The sequence below is a fragment of the Rhinatrema bivittatum genome, chromosome 8, assembly GCF_901001135.1.
Source record: "Rhinatrema bivittatum chromosome 8, aRhiBiv1.1, whole genome shotgun sequence".
Taxonomy (NCBI): domain Eukaryota; kingdom Metazoa; phylum Chordata; class Amphibia; order Gymnophiona; family Rhinatrematidae; genus Rhinatrema; species Rhinatrema bivittatum.
In genome coordinates, this window is record NC_042622.1 from 96,625,769 (window position 1) to 96,646,408 (window position 20,640).

The 20,640-nt window shown below is 43.4% G+C and overlaps 1 protein-coding gene across 1 annotated transcript in view; it reads left to right on the top strand.

The window, feature by feature from the left end:
- CCDC187 (coiled-coil domain containing 187) overlaps positions 1-20,640 on the top strand; it is a 148,499-nt gene that overhangs the window by 83,292 nt on the left and 44,567 nt on the right. Inside the window, exons 24-28 of the mRNA XM_029611872.1 lie at positions 9,755-9,924; positions 11,723-11,796; positions 14,120-14,207; positions 14,609-14,709; positions 15,137-15,240. Coding sequence (XP_029467732.1) covers positions 9,755-9,924; positions 11,723-11,796; positions 14,120-14,207; positions 14,609-14,709; positions 15,137-15,240 — 537 coding nt within the window. The remainder of the gene's footprint in view (positions 1-9,754; positions 9,925-11,722; positions 11,797-14,119; positions 14,208-14,608; positions 14,710-15,136; positions 15,241-20,640) is intronic.

The window sequence follows — 20,640 nt, forward strand, 5'->3', positions numbered from 1 at the left end:
GTGCAAAGTGATACATATAGGGAAAAATAACCCTTGCTGTAGTTATACAATGTTAGATTCTGTCTTAGGAGTTACCACCCAAGAAAGAGATCTAGGCATCATAGTGGATAATGCATTGAAATCATTGACTCAGAGTGCTGTGATAATCAAAAAAGCAAACAGAATGTTGGGAATTATTAAGAAGGGAATGGCAAATAAAATGATGGATGTCATAATGCCTCTGTATCGCTCCTTGATGAGACCGCCCCTTGAATACTGTGTGCAATTCTGGTTGTCACATCTCAGAAAAAGATATAGTTGCACTTGAAAAAGTGCAGTGAAGGGCGACCAAAATGATAAGGGGCATGGAACAGCTCTCCTATGAGGAAAGGCTAAAGAAGTTAGGGGGAGAAGAGATGACTGGGGGAGGATATGATAGAAGTCTACAAAATCATGAAAGGACTTAACAGGTTAATGTAAATCAGTTATTTACTCTCTCAGATAATAGAAGGACTAGGGAGCTCACCATGAAGTTTTATTAATGCAGGTGTGCCTTGGGCGTGAAAAGTTTGGGAAATACATAGAAACATAGAAATGACAGCAGAAGAAGACCAAATGGCCCATCCAGTCTGCCCAGCAAGCTTTCACACTTGTTTTTTTCTCATACTTATCTGTTACTTTTGGCTCTTATTAGTAACTTTTTGGTTCTAGTTACCTTCCAGCCCCACCATTGATGTAGAGAGCAGTGCTGGAGCTGCATCTAAGTGAAGTATCAAGCTTAATTGGTTAGGGGTAGTAACCACAGCAATAAGCAAGCTACTCCCATGCTTGTTTGTTTACCCAGCCTATGCAATTCAGTCCTTGTTGGTTGTTGTCTGAATATAAATCCTCTTTTCTTAATTCCCCCTGCCATTGAAGCAGTGAGCTGCGCTGGATATGTATTCCAAGTGAAGTATCAGGCTTAATTGATTCGGTGTAGTAACCGCTGTAACAAGCAAGCTACACCCATGCTTATTTGTTTACTCAGACTATGCAATTCAGTCCTTGTTGGTTGTTAGCTGAATATAAATCCTCTTTTCTTCATTCCCCCTGCCTTTGAAGCAGAGAGCTATGCTGGATATGCATTGAAAGTAAAGTATCAGTCTTATTTGGTTTGGGGTAGTAACCGCTGCAACAAGCAAGCTACTCCCCCGCTTTTTTATGAATGCAAATCCTTTTTTCCAGATTTCCTCTTGCCGTTGAAGCATAGAGCAATGTTGGAGTCGCATTAACTGTGTGTATGTTTATTGAATAAGGGTATTAATCACCAGGTAGTAGCTGTCATTCCCGCAAGCCACCTCCATGCCTCTTCTCTTCATTCACATCCTCTAGACTTTATGAATCCTCAGTGTTTTTCTCACGCCCTTTTGAAATATTTCACAGTTTTGGTCTTCATCAAAATATGTAGTCTCTCCATGGTCTTGGAAAACACATTTCACTGTAAATTACATTTTTAGAAGAGAAAGGAGGGCTCATTTTCCAACCAAAGTACCATGATGAAAGAGCGTTAGTGGTACAGGACAGAGCATGGAGGACTGATGAGTCAGGGCTATGCATTCACTCTGAACTCCTTCAGGGGATGCTTTTCAAAATAAGTTTCTGGCTGGAAGAGGTGTATAGATTGATTCACAGCTTTCTTGGCTGCACTTTCACTTCTCATTACCAAGTCTATGATTGGTGGGGTAGTGCCAGAGATCATCCTGGGCTCGGGCTACTGAGGGGACCCTTGCCGGACAGAGCACACAGCAGAAGGATGCAGCACTTTTACTGCTGTCGTGGCACTATTCATAGGGTGCTTTTGTATGTAAGTGCACGGAGCAGTTGCTTTGTGATTTTCTCCCAGGGGTACTGTTACTCAATGGGTTTGTTTTGCACATGTTATGACAGGAGTAAACATCACTCATAAGCTAGGACATATTGAATGTAATCTCATTCTCTCAAATTTGCAGTTATGTTCGTAGTTATAACTCTAAACGCCTTGCCATGAAGACTAGTTGGACCATTTTGGTCTTTTTCTGCCATCATTTACTATGTCAGTATGATCTTCAAAAAAATTAGTAGCCCCCATCTCTCCAAAAAAATATAGAAAATGATAAAAGTTCATGATAATCTGAGTTATGCTGTAACATTTTGACCTCTTTTGGGCTAAAATATATATTTGGAGGTTTTTTCAAAAGGATAAACCTCCAGTGTATAGGCATTAATCTGCTTCTGAAAATCAGTTTCACGTGTACTTTTGCATACACAGATTAGAGGCATTCCGACGCAGAGTAGGCTCTCTGGGTAAATTGCTGTGAGCAAGTTACGCCTTGCCTGGAGCAGGTGCTACTTTGTGCAAGCTAATTTGTGCACATAGTCTGCCAATTACTCGAGGATTTTAAAAGCAAATTTATGCGTGGTAGTTTGCTTTGAAAATCCTGGGTAAAGTCTGCATGTGCCCAGGACAGATATTCTGAGTTATATCCTCCCCTCCCCTTGATTTACAACTGTCTGCTCCAGCATAGCACTCCCTCTTGTGGCAGCAAAAGCACAGCTCTCCCTCTGGCAGCAAAGCAATCTGTCTCTTTCCCCTCCTCTCCAGCATCTCCCTTTTTCTATTTCCAGACCCCTTGCCCTTCATTCCCCCTTCTCTTCCCCTGTATCCCTCTCTCCTTCCCAATCCACTCTATGCTCTGCATTCCCTTCCTTTTCTCCCTCCACTCCTACCCCTGCATTCCCTATTTCTCTCCCACTCCATTCCATGCCCTGCATCTTCCTTTCTTGTCTTCCCCTCACTCCTTGCCTTGCATACCTCCATTTCTTCCCCCACTACTTGTCTTGCTTTCCTCTTTCATCCCTACCCACTCCTTCCCTGCATCTTCCTCTTTCTCCCTCTCCATTTCTTGTACAGCAGCATCCTATCCAGACCTTGCCCAGTAACACCCTTTCTCTGTCACCCATCCCTTGCCTAGCAGCTCCTTCTTTCCTCCTCAGCCCCTGCCCATCAACAGCCCTTCTCCCTCTATCCTATAGCAGCCCCTTCTCTCCCTGCCCCCCTGTCCAGAAGGTCCTTTCTCCCAATCACTAGTGATAGAATACAGGAGAAACGAAATAGGAAATTAGATGAAATTTCCTTTTTCGTTTCAGATCACTTTCAAAATGGAACAAGTTAAATTCCGATAAAATTTCATTGGAATCAAGTTTCATTTTGAAAACCTATTTAAAAAAAAAAAAGTCACCAGTCGGGCCAAGGCCTAGGCCTGAAGCCGGGGCCTCGCCTAGAGAGTAGGCCAAAACCCAAAGCAGGAGTACCAGCCTATGCCTGAGCATGACTCTGGTGCCTTGGTCTGGCATAGGGCGACCGAAAAAGGAGCCATGCCTACGCTTGAGGACAATGCTGAGGACTCAGCCTAGGCCCTGGCCCGATGCTGGGGCCTAGGCCGAGACCTGAGCAAAGGCCCAGGCTCAGGAAATTCCTGATGATCCCACCACACATACCAAATCCAACACTGCATCCTGGCTCAGTCCTGATATCGGGGCCTCAGCCAGGCCCAGACCCAACACCAGGGCCTCAGCCCAGACCCAGACCCAATCCCATGGCCTGGCCCAGAGGCTGGGCTTTGATGCCTGGGCCTTGGCCCAAGCCTGATGCCGAGGCCCAGCCCAGAGGCTGGCTCCTGACATATGAACCTCGGCCCAGGTTCTGGGCCCGGCCAGAACCCAGGCATCAGAGCTAATTTACTCTGGCACAACCTCCCCAGTGGAGGGGGCCATTTTGATGTACAGCAGTTGAATTAGCTGAGCCGAGGCTCAGGCTTTGGGACCTGGCCTCCAGGCTGGACATCGGCATTGGGCCTGGGTCCAGGCCGAAGTCCATGTGTCAGGCCCCAGCCTCCAGGCTGGGCCTTGGCATCAGGCCTGGGGCATGGAATCAGGACCTGGCCTCTGGGCCAGGCTGCAGCATTGGGCTTGGGCCTGGGCCTAGTCCAAGGCCCAGGCATCAGGACCCGGATCCAAGCCTGGACCTTGCATAGGTCCTAGCTAAGGTCATGGTGACTTACCATTGGGGCCAGCTGGCCTGACACCTAGGCCCAGGCCAAAGCCTCAGCCTTGCGTAGGCTTAGGCCATGATAAATTGCTGCGACCTTGGCCTAGGCCGCACTTAAGCTTCTGGCTTGGGCTGGGGCCTAGGCCTCGTCTGGGGAACCCTTTGGACTGAGTAAGTGGGGGCCAGGGAGGAGCCTGGCCCCCACTTACTCAGCTTCCTTAAGCAACATTTGCGCTGCATATATTTTCAAACATCAGTTTCCCCTACAATTTGGAGCAGATCCCTGCCCCCATAGGGTTTATAAAGACTTTGTATCAACAACATCTCTGCATAAAGATATTTTTGGACTTTTACCCTTTTTAATATCTGGTGCTAGCCACCAATCCTTTTCTATATATTGTATTATTTATTTATTTTTAAAAAATTTTGTTCCAATCCCTAAGGTGTTTCTTTTCTATACTTACAAATGATAGTGATCGGTGTATCAAGGGATTCTTTATTGGAATATGCCCGACTCTGGCCGAGTTTCGCTCACATAGGAGCTGCCTCAGGGGCTACTCTTCCAATGGATATTTTTCATATATCACACTTCAGTGTGAGAGCAACACAAAGTATTGATTAAAATTCTCGAAGATTAAAGTTCAATCAGTGGCTTTGATGGAAAATCCCAAGTGGGTTCAATGTATTTCTGAAAAACCTGTTTCGCATGCGAAACTCGGCCAGTCGGGCATATTCCAATAAAGAATCCCTTGATACACCGATCACTATCGTTTGTTCTGCTTTCCAGCATCATTGATCGGCTTCCACTTTGCTTTTTGGGTCCTTTTCTATATTTACTACATGTACACACATCAGGACACTAGTAAGTATATTCACTGCCTTATCTTTTTCTACTATATCTATCTATTTATCTATCTATCTATATATATATATGTATATAAAATTCTATCTATCTATCTATCTATCTATCTATATAAAGCAAAAACACACTCTAAACAGAGTGGGGTAAAAGCACTTTCACTATAATCAAACAAAAATTGAATCACTAGGTCAAAGAAATAATTCTTACAAAAAATGTTTATTACAAAAAAATATTAATTAAATCACATGACTATATTAAGTAATATTTGTACATGGTATACCCAATACTATACAGAACTAATAAAATACAATTCCCCCCCCCCTCCCTCCCCTCCTGTTCCTTGCATGCTGCCTGGTAGGGGAGGGCCTGGAGCAAGAAGCAGCTTAGCTGTTCTCTGCTGCCTGAGATGTGAGGTACAGGCCAAGAGAATCATTGGGGTACAGCCGTGTGTGCTTATGCCGATAGATAAAAGCAGCCCTGCTAATGATACCCCCTTGAGCTTGGCACCTGGGGCAGCCACCCCCTCGCCCATCCTTCCCCCAGCCCCAGCCCTGTGCCTTAAAGCAATTCTTAGAAAAAGGTGGAAGATCAAATGTATGAAGGTAAAGAAATAAGTTGCACGTGTATTTTTGCTGTGGACAAGAAGGAACAGGCTTAGGTGGGGGGAGAGAAGGCACATACTTTCTGGTGTATACTTTGCAGGTGTAAATTAATACAGAGATACAAAAATACCCAATTTCTGCACGCTGCTCACATTTTCAAAGGGAAACTCCCCAGTGAGTTTTCCCTTTGAAAATTTGCTTGCAAGCTTCCCACATTTTTACTCTCTAATTCTGTTGGAGACATAAATTAGTATTTAGCCACTTGTATTCTGTGAATGTTGGTGCTGTAACTTAGAGCGTGAGGCATTTTGATAAGAGTGCTGCTGGCATGCCAGGGCTTAGAGATGCTGAAAGCAGCTGTTACTGCTATTTGCTTCCTGGCTCCAGCATGGGAGCCTAAAATGATTAGGTTTGCATTTACAGTGGGAGACCCCTTGTGCGTGAGTAGCATGCAATGGCTTCTTGACTTTCCCGGAACACAGAAAGAGCTATGATGTAATACAATTAGAGATAGTATCTTTCAAACAAAGTTAACAGCAACAGAACTGAAAAAAAGCCGGGGATATGCACAGAGGCGCCCAACCTGCAAAGGAGCGAAAGAAAAAAACAGAGATGAACTGAAGGTTATGACAATGCAAAAGGAATGAAATTGGGTTGACTTGATGGGCCTTATGGTCCTTTTTTGCCATTATATTCTAAGAATGTAAGATGTGCCATGCTGGGGTGGACCAAGGGTCCATTGAGCTCAGAATTCTGCCTCCAACAGTGGCCAATCTGGATGCTGAGGAAATACCCAGGTGATCCCAAAGAGAGGATCTATTTCTTGTGCTCACTCTAAGGGACGGGGAAATTTTAGCATTAGGCCTCAGGCAGCAAAATTTTGGGGACAGCAAAAAGTGTCCCCACAAAGCATTCCTGCCACAGCCACCTCAACCTGCATCCAGACCTGGCACCAGCAGGGATGTTTCAATGATGTGCCTGAGGGGGTTCCAACTCCTTGCAGGAAGTTAAAAAAATAACAGTGGTGACATGGTTTTAATGATATGCCCACAAGGAGGTGGAAACCCCATGGTCAGGAGGGAAAAAACTGCTACAGTGCAGTTCTGATCATGAGCCCATGGGGTTCCCATCCCCCACAGGCAGAAAAAAGAACCATGGTGGCGCAGTTTTGAACACATGCCCGTGGGATTCCCACCCCTGTGAACAGAAAGAAATGAATCACGGCAGTACTGAAGGTGACATGCCTTCAGGGTTCCCACCAACTGTAGGCAGGAAGAAGAGCATGGCAGATGATAAGGAGAGGAGGGGAGACAGTGAAAGGGAAAAGGAGGGGAGGAGGGTGAGAACCTCTCACTCACCTCATATGTGTGTGTGAGAATGAACATATGTGTGTTGGTGTGTGTATTTGAGAATGGACAAAATCTGTGTGCAGCCCCCTTCCTTCCACTAATTCATAACAATCTCAGGGTGACTGGAAATCAAAAGTTCTCAGGTATGGAGAATGGGGAATTTATTTTATCCTTATTAATTTTAATTATTGGATGTTATTTGATGTGTCTGCTCTTTTATTGATTTTTGGAATTTCTTGTATCGTTATTAATTTTAATTATTGGATGTTATTTGACATATTTGCTGTTTTGAAATATTTTATTGATTTTTTGGAACTTTTAAACATTTTTATATGAGCTTAATTACTGATTGTTCTATTTGTTAGCTGTTTTGAAATATTCATTTTCTTAGTATGTTTTTACTATTATTATTGATGTTTTATTTTTCTTGATTGTATTGTTTGATCTTTTATGAGGAAAGGTGATGTTCCTTTTTTTTCTGTTGTAGCACTACATACAGAGTCTGGCTTGTTGGGGTTTCCAGTTCAGTTTTTGTCTGTATTTTTCTATTTGTATTTTATGGTCTGTTTATTCTGTATTTGGTGAGGGTCTGTCTGTGTGCATGTGTGACCAAGTGAGGTATTCTGTAACTGAGTAGTTTTTGTACAGGGGTCTCTGGCAGCCTAGATTGTTCTGTTTTCTTAATAGGAGGTGTATTGGGGCTTTAGGGCCTGATGTAATATTTGCAGTGTTCTTTTTCATAAGTAGTGTTCTTACTGCTGAGGGCTGGAAGTTAGTGCTCTTTTGGTATGGGAGGTTTACTATATTTTTTATTGTAATTCAGTTTAGTCCTGGCTTTCTGAGGGCCAAGCTCATACCTAATGCACTTTACAATAGGCCTAATACCATATGTGCTCCAAGTGTCTTTTTTTTTTTTGCTTTTTTGCAGAGTGTTCTGGTTGGCACCAAAACAGTGCATGTAAATATAATAATTATGTTGTAAATGATATTTTTACTTCAGAAGACTGTACCTTGAATGCTCTTTTTCATGTAAAATCTGTTACTATAAATGCATAATTTTTAATAGTGTGTGGGGAGGGTCAGAAGTGTGTGTGTGTGTGTGTGTGTGTGGGGGGGGGGGTACAAGGCTGTAAGTTTTGCTTAGGGCACCTAATTCCCTTGCACCAGCCCAGAGAGAGTTCACCCCATTCACCATCTCCTACTTCTCCAGGTGCTATATGCTGGGGAAGGGCAGGAGGCAGGTCGTAGGTTCCTGGGAGTGTGAGAGAGTTGCCAACTTCTTAGAAATAACTCCTCTGAGAACCCTGACACACCCCCCCCCCCCACCCCCATTCCCTAGCAGTCCAATGGGTCTCTTCTTCCTTCTTCCTGCCTGCCTCTGTGGCCAAAGTGCCTCCTTTCTGCCCAAATGATTTCCTCTTCTGGGGCCTGTGCAGGCACTTTTTGCCATGTCTGAAGTTTTGGCCCAAAGACTCTGGCAATTCATTCTGGAGTCTCTGGGCCCCAAAATAATAATACTTTATTTATATTTTGCTTTTCATGACACTTCAAGGCAGGAGTGCATTCACCTTTTTAATCCGGAGAGTTCCCAGATATGCATATTGGACAGGGCATATCAGTATTAGATCCAAAGGAAGATTAAAATATATCTTTTTGTATTGCACTAACTTTTGTTTTTATCATATCCCTAACTAAAAACTTAATAAACAGTTTTTAGAAATGGGAAACACTTGTGGAAATGTGTTTCTTATGTTGATGGAAGGAAAGCATAGGAGCTTCGAAAGAAACTATAAACTTCTTTGGTCTGATTAAGCAACTTAATCAGAAAGTGCCAGAGCTTCAGCAGACCCTGTCTGCTTGGTATAATTATTGTATGTGCCTTTGTTGTTAAATGACCTTCTGTTTCTACTGGCAATCTAGCAACACTGGTCTGGGTGTGCCTGAGCCTTTTAGATCTCAGAAGCTAAGCAGTCTCAAGCTAGACCAACTGTTGTGGGCTGCAGAAGGTAATGGCAAACCACTATAGTATAGGGATGTGCTTTTTTTTTAATTCATTTTTGTTTGAAGTTTATTTCAGTTCATTTTGTGTACTTGAAATTAAATAAAACACCAAAGAGTAAAAAGAAAAACACCAAAGGAAATGAAGGGGTCAGATTCTTCCCCCTTCTAATCCTCCTCTCCCCTCCCACCATCACCACACTTGAAATTAAAAAATTAAGCACCGCCCTTCCCTTGGTCCTCCCCTATTCCTCAACCTTTCTCGGATCCATCTTACTTCATCCACATGGGTCACAATCCCGAGTTGCTCCTGCCCTACCTAATCCTGTTTGAAAGAGCACCAGGCAGCTGTCGGGCCATGCAACAGAATGGGACCGGTCTCCCACACAGCAACTGGGGATTGCTTCTGACCCATTTCAACTTCTTGCAGCCCACAGAAGGGGTTAGATGAGTCGGGGGTGGGAAGGCCTGGGAGAAGGGTTTAATTTTTTTTTCTTTCCGCAGTGCTGAAGACCAGTGCAACAGCATTATGAGAAAAAAAACCCCTACATTTCGTTGGAGTTACTTGCATTTTGAAATGACATGTAATGAAATAGAGTGTTTCATTGCATTTTTCATGTCATTTCAAAACAAATGCACACCTCTACTGCGGTACTCTGCCAAGAAAAGCTCAAAGGCACTGTACTGGAACCATGTTAATCACTCAATCCTCAACATTCAGAAATGGGTAGACAAAGGACAGGAAAAACAGCAAACACAAATAATATGTAGCTTCCTTTAACTTGTGTTCAGATGATCCAAGAGCACCTCGGGATACATTCATTTTATGACAGATTCTATATTTCGGTGCATGTGAATTTTATGCAAAATAATTAATTGCCAGATTTATGACTAACAGGAATGGCACTCAGAGAGAAGAAACACCAGTAGAATGCAGTCAATCCAAAGAAGGGCAAAGGTCAGAGGTCCAGGACATGGAGGTTCAGAAGCAGGAGGCTACGATGCCAGCTGACCCTAACTATGACACCACAGACCAGCTCTCGGAAGGCCACGCTTTGAAACACAGAGGTGCGGCACTGTACTGCGATCAGTTACGAAAAGGCTGACCCCCCAAAACCTTTCTTTCAGTTTGTTTTTGGGCACAGCTGAAACCTAACAATTACATTTGACATTCCACAAAAAGTCTAGAGATAACCCACATGTTTGAGCAGAAAAATAACATTCAATTTCAATCCTTAAAGCTCCCCATCTTGATCAATACTATCATAGCCAAATTTCAGAAAGGGAGACCTGGTCTAGGTTGGTTAAACGGGAATGGCTGCCATGCCAGAAAGATTGTGCAAGCCGAAAGACTAAGCTTGGTCCATTCTATGGAGCCCAACACTTCACAGCTGTGAGAACATGGTTTCCCCCCTTCATTTTCCAGTTGTCACTAGTGTTAAACTTTCCTTTCTTTAACATCTTGTTGACCTGACATCAGCTGTAGAACAGATAATATACAGCTGTTTGATCCATGATGCTGCTGACCAACATGGGATCCGTTCGTTAACTGTGGTGTGCCATTGGAACCATTGTGACAGCTGTTACACTTACTTGGCCTTGGTCAGTTCTCTTCTGTCTGGTCATGTGGGAGCCATTCCAATCCCTAGCTAGGAGTCTGTCCTCCAGCTCGCCCACCGCAGATGGAAGACTGTCATTTGGCCATAGATGCTGCTGTTACCGCAGTCTCTCACTTGCACATTCCATTACTGCAGTGCATTTCACTGGAAGACTAAAGCTACCTTATGTATGTGTGTAGGTAGGTATTGATTTATTTGCTGCACTTATTCTCTGCTACATCCAATAACATTGAGCAGTGAGGATAACAAACTTTTATTAAAGATTCAAAACATAAAACAAACAAAAGCAGTATAAGACAAATATTTCAAGGAATATTAAAATAAATTACAAAATAACCTCAAATAATACAATCAATAATTAAACTAAAAATCAATAAGAAGAAACCTGTCTAAATATATCAGACTTAAGTTTCTTTCTGAATAATTTATAATTTTCCTGTATCCTAAGTTCAGGGGCAAGCATATTCCACAATACTGGGCCAATCTGTGAGAATGCTCTATTCCTGGTATCTTGAGTCCAACAACCTTTTACACCAGATACCATCAATAGCCATTGATTATTTGATCGAAGAGATTGAGTTGAAGTATAAGGGCTGATCAGTTCCACTAACGGACAGTCCCAATCTTTCAAAGATTTAAATTCAATACTTTAATTCTTTCAGATGCAGGTAATCAATGCAATAACTTCAGGACAGGAGTTATATGCTCATAGCATTTGAAACCAGTTACAACACTTGCCCCCCCTCCCCCATTTTGAAACAATTGTAGTACTCTGAGCATCACTTTAGGCAGACTCAAAAGTAGCAAATTGCAATAATCAATTTTGGAAATAACAAGCCCTTGGATTACTGTGCAGAAGTCTGATGGAGTCACCGAATCTTCCCTCATAAGTTTCCTGCCCTCATCTTAATACTGTATGAATCAGATTATACTTGTCTCCTGTGTAGCATTCATCACATCACCTTCTTAAACAATGCAGCAATTAACAGTCTTGATTCCTTGATGCTCTCCCACATGACAACCATTGTGAAGCCTCTTTCAATGATTTGCATTTTTTTTAATGAATATATCTCAAGTTCTGAAGTTTCATTGCACTTACAAAATGTGTCACAATGCTTTGCTAGTCTTTAGTGACTCAGAAGGTGCAGAATAATTTTGGAGTGGAATGGTTCCAGTGTCCTTCCGTATGCTGTGGGGCTCGTTTCTTCCTTTACAGTGCTCTTATAAATGAATTTACTCTGTTTCAGATCCCTTGGAACATGTGGAATGGGCAAAGCCTGCAGTCCTCCCTGATGAATCAATGGAAGACCACAACGCAACAGTAAGAGCAACAGAGAGGAGAAATCTTAGCCAATGACATGGAAGACAGCTCCACACTGTTTTGCCAAATTTGTCATTTGTTACCGGCACCAAAATTCTTTTATCTCATCCATTTTAGAAATTTCCAGATTTAAAGGCCAAAGAACATATTGAGGTAGATTTTAAAAGCCACGCGTACACATCCATGTGCGCGTGGTTCCTGGCACAGGCACATGGATGTGCCGATTTTATAATATGTGCAAGCCAACACGTACATGTTATAAAATCTGATGCCTGTGTGCACATGCGTGCTTGATGTTATATCAGCGCATGCATGTGCACGCGGGTACCCAGTTGCGTGCAAGGGGGAAGAATTTTAGTAAAAGACGCGCTGCGACACGTTCAGGCCTACCCCAGTTCCCTCCCAGTCCACTCCAATTAAGGAGTGACCTGAGAGGGAACTTCCATATCCCCCTACCTGTCCTTCCTCCCTATTCCCCTTTCCTCCCCAATCCCTAAACCTACCCTAAGTTTGGTGCGCCGGCACCTGCCAGCGTGCGCTTCCCCAGTAAAGGGCTTAATGGCCGCTGTCGCAGGCGGCCCCTACCTCACCCTACCCCCGGCCCTCCCCTTTTTAAAGGCCCGGCACTTCTGCATATACAGGGAGATATATGCCTGGCCGGGCCGTTTCTAAAATGCGCTCAGCATGAGCGCGGCCTGGCCACGCGCATATCTCCCAGTATTTGCACGTGCCGGGCTTTAAAAATGTGCTCGATTATTTTTTTGGCAAAAATGCTCTGCCTCCAGTGTAGTCTGACATCTTATATTTATTTATGCTTTTAGGTAAATCCAATCTGTAGTGCAAACTGTATTTATTTATTTATTTATGTAAAAGTTTCTTATATACCACATAGACACACAATGGAGGATCTAGGTGATTAACAAGATTAAAACATACATAAAATTATAGGTAACATGAAAAAATAACATAATTTTTAAGAAATAGGGATCAACTTTGCGGGTTTGGAAATGCTAAAGAAAATAAACAAGTTTTATTGCTTTTTTGAAATCATGTTTAGTACCTTATAACTCACACTGAGTAGCACACTCTAGCGTAGGCTTAGGACCTCATCATAAACAAGTCTCTGGGATTAATGAAGCAACCCGTTTCAACCTCTCTTTTTATAAGCTAGCATTTTTGTTTTGATATTGGATTGGGTCTTTAGATGTTTTGGGGAAAAATCAAACTCGTTTGCTGACAATGCACTGTCTGTCTATCTGTTTACTTGCGGTATCTGTCTACTGTAAAAATTGCGTACTAGCAAGTTTCAAAAAAGAAACTTTAGGGAAATTCTCAAAAAGAAACTATCCACTTTGTTGCCCCTTGAAGATGGCAGTAATTCTTAATTCACTTTCCAACAAGCATCAGAAACTCAGATTTCAGAAGGGAATATGACCCTCATTTAGCGAGATGCTGACTTCACTCTTTAATTTGAGTGAAGTCAAGGGTCTAAATGAGACCGCATCTTTGAATGCTGAGCTGCTGACAAGCAACAGAGTCGTCATCTCTAAAATATGATCAATGATTGTATTTAAAGACACGGCCTCCTTTAGACCTTATTACACTTCAGTTAACGAGTGAGGTCGGCGCCTCACTATATGAGGGTCATACTCTGTTCTGAAGTTTCGAGTTTCTGATGTTTATTGGACGGAGAATTAAGAATTACTGCTGTACTTACATATATTCACCCCTTGGGCTGGCCATTTTACAGCTCTTTGAAGATGAGCAAGAGCAAGAGACGTGTGCTGAACGTTTGTGTGCTTTGTTGCACTTGCTATTTGTGGGGTTTTGGCAGAGGGGCAGGCCAAATTAGCATGCATAGAATTGAAAATTGAATGAATACAATATGTTTTCTTTCTCCAACCTAAACTCACCCACAGGAATGCCGCGTATTACTCGCGGCTAAAAGTGCGCCACATTTCAGGAGGGGTATTTTCAGTCAGGCCATTTTATCCAGGTCAATACTATTTATCCATGTAAATGCCTTTGAATATTGCCATCTGTGTTGTACTGCTCTGCAGTATAACTATCACAGTATATTTGTCTGCTATGTTTGCTTATATTGCTGCATCTTTGTGCGGCATCTGTCCATATTACATAAAACAGTATCTCTAGCAGTTGTTCTTGGCAAACCACATTTCAAGTAAAAAGAGCCACATTCAAATGGTCTCTTCCTTTAATATCTAAAACGTAAGATATGGTTTTAAAAGAGCTGCACTCGGGGCTCTGAAAAGACCTTTCTAGTGTCTGAAAATAATGTTTGCATTCCAAAATTGCATTTTAGGAATTTCATGCAAAAGGACAAGAGTGGGAATCCATTAAAGACATGAAACTAGAAGCGTGTTGTTCTGAGGACATTAATTCAAACTACAGTGAGTGCACAAAAACACACTTGTAAAAGTTTTCTTTTGCTGTATCTGATGTCTGATTTAAACATGTTGGCAATACACATGTTGTACAGTGTGTGATATATGCTTCAGGAACTGCAAGAACATTTTCAGTGCTGTTTTAGAGGACAGGAAACATTCAATGGGCTATCAAACCTCATGGTTCTAGATTTATATAGCAAGCAGAAACTCAAATCTGTTTAAATCCAAGCAGAATCTCTTAACTCTTTACAGTCATATCTTTACAGAAATCATAGGAGAAATGAATAGATGAAAAAATGCAGTATATATATAGAATATAGATAGATAGATAGATATAGATATATAGATATAGATAGGCTTTTCATTTCTTAACTAAATCAGTAAAATAGGTCCATGTCCTGCAGGTGGGTCTATGGAAGATGCCTCATCATCACTAATCAAAGAGGACATTCCAGTGCTGGAGAAGATGCAAAATGAGAAAGAATTGCCAACGACAAAAGAAAAAGTACATGTACAACTGGAGACAGGCCTAATATCTTCTTTTCACAACATTTTCTTTCAACCTCTTGCACTAAAGTAACCTTAAAAGCAACTAGTGCAACCATATCTGTGAAAACCCAGCTTATAGAAACAAATTATTTTTGATCCCCACTGCAATATTGATGTATAGCAAATGCTTGTAAACAGATGTGATGTGCCGAAGACATTCATCCTTCCCCTGCCATTTTACAATAATTATGACAAAATATGCTTGGATTTTGCTTTGACTTTTTCTTGTTTTTCATGCAACTTTATTTATTTATTTGTTTAGACATTTACAGCCCCCACATTTCAAAGTTTGCAGCGGGGAACAATGTAAATATTCATAAAAGCAAGACATGCAAACATATAATTAAGGCAAGTAATAATGTTTTTGGGTTTTCTAAATGCAGTTGGTTGACTTCTCTGGGAGTGAGAGTATTTCTGAGCCAATGTTGAAGCTTAACATAAATATGGCTGCTAAGCTGGAGAAGCATTCTCCATCGGAAGAACTGAGGTATGCATTTAGGAATTGAGAATGGATGAATTTTGTTGTCAGAGATTGTTATCTGTTGGCTTCTGGTTGATTTTTCTGACCTTTGCTTTTATAGTACACTGAAGTCTAAGGGCAAGCTCTTGATTCTTTGCAGGTTGTGATATTTTTATCATTGCTATATGCAGCAGCTGCCCTTCCTGTTGGCTGCAGATCCTGATTAGTTGACTTTCAAAAGCCCTGAAGCTAGGGTTGGATTATCTATTAGGGATGTGCACTGATTTTTTTAGTGTCATTTTAAGCCGCGGGCTGCTTTTAAATTTTTTTATTTTTAATTATTTTTTTACTTTTGGGACCTCCGACTTAATATCGCCATGCTATTAAGTCGGAGGGTGTACAGAAAAGCAGTTTTTACTGCTTTTCTGTACACTTTCCCGGTGCCGAGAGAAATTAACGCCTACCTTTGGGTAGGCGCTAATTTCTGAAAGTAAAATGTGCGGCTTGGCTGCACATTTTACTTTCTGAATCGCGCGGGAATAACTAATAGGGCCATCAACATGCATTTGCATGTTGCGGGCGCTATTAGTTTCGGGGGGGTTGGACGCGCGTTCTCGATGCGCTATTACCCCTTACTGAATAAGGGGTAAAGCTAGCGCGTCAAAAACGCATGTCCAACTGCGGGTTAACAGTGCGCTACACCGGAGCGCACTGTACTGTATCGGCCTGTAACTAAAAATGTTACCAATAAGTTAAAAAGTGTCAATTGGGGAGCAGTTTGTTAGCTAGAGGTATGGTTTGCATTCACATTGGCTATCTCCTTAGTTACTTGTTTGTGTTGCTAAGGTTGCAAGGTAGTGTTTGTAGGCCAGATCCTGGTAACAAGTGTAAACAACAAGTGATGTAATAATATCTTCAAATTCTAGTCAGCAAAAGCCATGTAATGCAAATGCAAATTTACAATTTCCTATCCCTTTGATTTTAGGAAAGGGGACATTTCATTTTGGAATATGCATACTTTGAACTCCCCTGGTGTGAGTCTGTTTGTTTGGGTTGGGGGGGGGGGGGGTGTTGACTGGTGAGAGGGGAAGTGACTTGAGTGAAAGTATGGGGTGACAGGTGGGAGAGAGACTAGTTGGGGTAATGACTAAAGAAAGAGATTCAACCTGGTGTGTGTGGGGTGGCTTGTCACTCCATACAGTTAACCCAGTCACCTACCCCCACACACCCCCACACAAACCAGGCTGCCTCTCTCTCCCATATGTCACCCCATACTGTCACCCCAGTCACTTCCCCTCTCATCAGTCCCACCCCACACACAACAGGCTGCCCCTCTCTCACCAATTACCACCCCAAGCCATCTCTCTCTCCCCCATCATCCCATACAGTCACCAAGTATCTTCCCCCTCACCAATCATCCCCACATACCAGGATGCCTTTCTCTCACCTCTCACCACCCAGTCTCTCTCCCACCTGTCACCCTATACAGTCACCCCAGACACTCCCCCTCTCACCAGTCACCTCCACACACCAGGATGCCTTTTTCTCACCACTCACCAACCAGTCTCTCTCCCACCTGTCACCCTATACAGTCACCCCAGACACTCCCCCTCTCACCAGTCACCTCCACAAATACACCAAGCTACCTCTTTCTCACCAGTCACCACGCCAACCAGCCTCTCTCCTATCTATCACCCCATACAGTCACTCCATTCACCCCCTTTCACCTCTTCAGTCTCTCTCCCACCTGTCACCCAATACAGTCACTCAGTCACTCCCCCTCGTCACCCCCCCACACACACCAGGCTGCCTCTCTCTCACCAGTCATCAACCCAACCAGTCTCTCTCCCACCTGTCATGCTATACATTCATCCCAGTCACTTCCCCTCTCACCAGTTACTGCCCCCTAACCCAAACACAGAGACAGACACCAGGGGAATTAAAGGTATGCATATCCTAAAATGCCAATCCCTTTCCTGAAACAAAGGGATTGGCAAATTTTAAAATATGCATTCGTATCACGTGTTTTGTGTAGCTAGGTCTTGAGCACGCTACGCGTATTTTAGAACAGTCCCAGCCACACGTGTAACTCCTGATATGCGCAGAAGTGGTGGGCCTGTTAAAAGGAGCAGGCCAGGGGGCAAGGCAGGGGGTGGGCCAGGACAGCCCCATTAAACGCTATACCCAGGGAAGCACATGCCAGCAATTGGCCAGCGTGCGGAGTTTACTTCTGCTCCGGAGGAGCAGTAAGTATTAAAATAAAAAAATTGAGGATAGGAAGGGTTAGTTTAGGGGTCGGGGTAGAGAGGGGAAAAAGTAGGAAGGGTAGGGTCAGGGTTAGGGAAGTTCCCTCCCAGTCCACTCCTTAATTGGTTTAGGCCTGATCACATCACTGCGTGTATTATTCTAAAATTCCCCCCTCCATCGTGCGCAGAGCAGGCCACCTGCCCACACATGTGCATGCGGACATTAAAATATGGTGTGCATGTGTGCGCAGGAAACATATTTTATTACATGTGTGCGCCGATGCGCACGTTATAAAATCGGCGCATCCATATGTGCATGCCGAGAATTGCACGCATATGGACGTATGCACCTTTTAAAATTGACCCCAAGTCCTGTTAGTGCACACAAACTCCGAAATTAGGAAAACTAGTTAATGCACACTAATGTGACTTTGTGCGCACTAACAATTAGTGTGCACAAAGACCCGTAAGTGCCCATTAAGTCCTTAAATAGGAAAACTATAGTTAGTGCGCACTAACAGAACTTAGTGCACACTAACTACGTGTCAGTGCACACTAACATGAAATACTAATTTTTCCAAAATGTGATCTTTTTTTTTTGGTTTCGTGGTGTTCCCGAAACAAGACGAAATAGACAATTTCGTTGCTATTGTCTATTTCATTGAAAATGAATGCACATCCCTATGATCTATTGGGTAAACTGTTCATGTGCCTAGGGACATCATACCATGAGTAGGTGCTGTGCTATTGCTTCTTTCTAGTATTTCATCCTCTTTTTCCAACCCAGTCCCATCTCTCCACAGCCACTGCACTCAACCCCGTTAGCCTGCACCTTCCCTGGCAGCAGCAGTGTTGAGAGTAAGGGGTGGGACAACCATGCCACAAGGAGCTCTGCAGTCCAGTTGCCAGTCCTGGCCTAGTTTACCATTGGCAATCTTTAAGTAGCATCTGGAGGGACAATAGGAGAGCTGATGCAAGCTCTCCGACCTTTCAGTTGTTCTGCCCCGGTAAGGCTTTTCTTGGTAACAGGAAGCCTATGCAGACAGGCAGGGTGGGACCACCACAGGGACTTTCGGCACATGCCAACTGCAAGCCTTTTTTTGCTGCTGCTTGATGATTTCTGCACCCATTGAAATGAGGGGAAGTGGAGAGGACCTGGGAAGGGACCAAGAGAGCAGGAAAAAAATCCCCCCCCCCCCCCCCACACACACACTCCATTGGAAATTTAAAGGAGACCTCCCCCATTCCTCTGGAAGTTCAGAGAGGCAGAATATAAATCTGGTTGTGCCTTCAGCACATGAAATAGCCCAAGGTGTTAAAAGATGTTTCTCTCCTTCTACATCTTTCCTCCTCTCGTTCTCTGCCTCTCATGGAATGGCAAATTAAAGAGGTTATTATCCCTATCAGGAACCATGGTGACCTTGAGAACTTTCATTTTATAGCTCTCATTAAGCCTGAAAGATTTTAGTCCAGGATTTGCTTTTTTCTAAATCAGTCAAGGCAGACATCATACAACTAAATATATTTAATTCTTAGTCTCTCAATAGCAGTGCTCCTTTTAAAATTACACCTATTCATTGCAAAGGTCATCCTCAGACTATCTAATCTCTTTTTATGTTCTAAAAATATCCAGCATGCTGCTTGTCCTCTAATGGCAGTCCATCTGAATGCCAATTTAATTCCAAATACCATTTCTTGTTCTAGTATAATAAAGTGTAGTGTACAGCAGGTGGTTCATGCCTCAGAGCCCTAAAGCAAGTACAGTCTTCTACTAATAGAGATGCTTCAGAAGACAATATGTGGTACAATCTAAAAGGTGACAATTTATAAGTATGTTAAATTTTTGTAGGGACCATCATTTTCAGTTTTTATTTTATTTTGCCTGTGAATTTCAATGTTAGAACAAAAAAAGACATCAATAGGAAAATTAATTTTCCCCTGATTTTTCCTCCTGTGTGTATTATAGCAAAGTCATTTTTCCACTGACATCTTTTGTTATAACATTGAAATTCCCAGGCAAAATAAAATAAAAACTGAAAACAAATGTCCCTAAATTTGTTAATCCAAAGCAAGGTTTTGTTGCTAATAGATTGCAAACTTCTTAGCACACTTACCCCTAGATTCATCAAATCACTATAAATATACGATAAGCAACGCGCATTAAATTTATTGGCTTTTATCGCATTTTGGGCTGCTGCTGGTGAGAGAGAGAGACTCTTTATAAGGCTCTCATATAAGTAAACTATTTATACCTGTTAATGCTGTGGACCCTTGAGCCGGCTCGAGAGCTGGTGAATCCACTGAGGGGAGGCCATCTAGTGGTTCTCGTAGCCGGGAGGCAGTGCGGGACCAGGAGACCAGTTAGGAGCTTCACCTTCACCAGCCCTCGTTCCCCTCAGATTGAGCCCTCGGGTGCCGGGGCTGGCAGGACTTAGGCGGAGGTCTCCTGGCAGAGGGAAGTCCAGTAGGCAGTCCGAGTCGGGGTTGGCGGAAGTCCAGAAGAACGAAGATGGTCCTGGAGTCGAGGCAGGCGGCAGTGGTGCAGCACGATAAACCAGGTCAGAAGTCGGGGCAGGCAGAAGACAAGCAGAAGCCGGAGAACACGCCAAAGGTCAGGATGGGCAGAAGACAGAAGAATCAGGATACCAGGCCAAAGTCAGAACTGAGGAGACAACCGAAGGCAGGAAATAGGAGAAGGAGTGGAATCACAAGAGCAGGAACACAGGAACTCAGGAAGTGGAACTGGAGCAAGCAGGAACACATGAATGGAGGCTGGAACGCAGGAAGACGCAACTAGCTACTCTAAACGAGCTGACCTGTTGCCAAGGCAAGGAACAGAGCAGGGAGCTGGCTTAAATAGCCCTGAATGATGACCTCATCTTTGGGGGCCGAACCGAGGTTTCCCGCTGCGGCCCCTTTAAGAAGCGGCAGATGCTGCACACACGCGCCTAGGGAGGCAGATGCAAGGAGGAAGTCGGCAGTGTCTGAAGCTGCGTGGGAGGTGCGCAGCAGTAGGGCCTGGGAGCGGCCTGCCCCACGCCGCCGGGGAGAGAAGCGGAAGCCGGCGCCTGCTGGCCGAGGTAAGGGAGCCTAGCTGCAGCGATCCACAGCCGGGATTCCCAACAATACCACTGTAAGAAGGGCAAAGTGAGGTTTTGGTGGTGGGGGGCAGTTTCACATG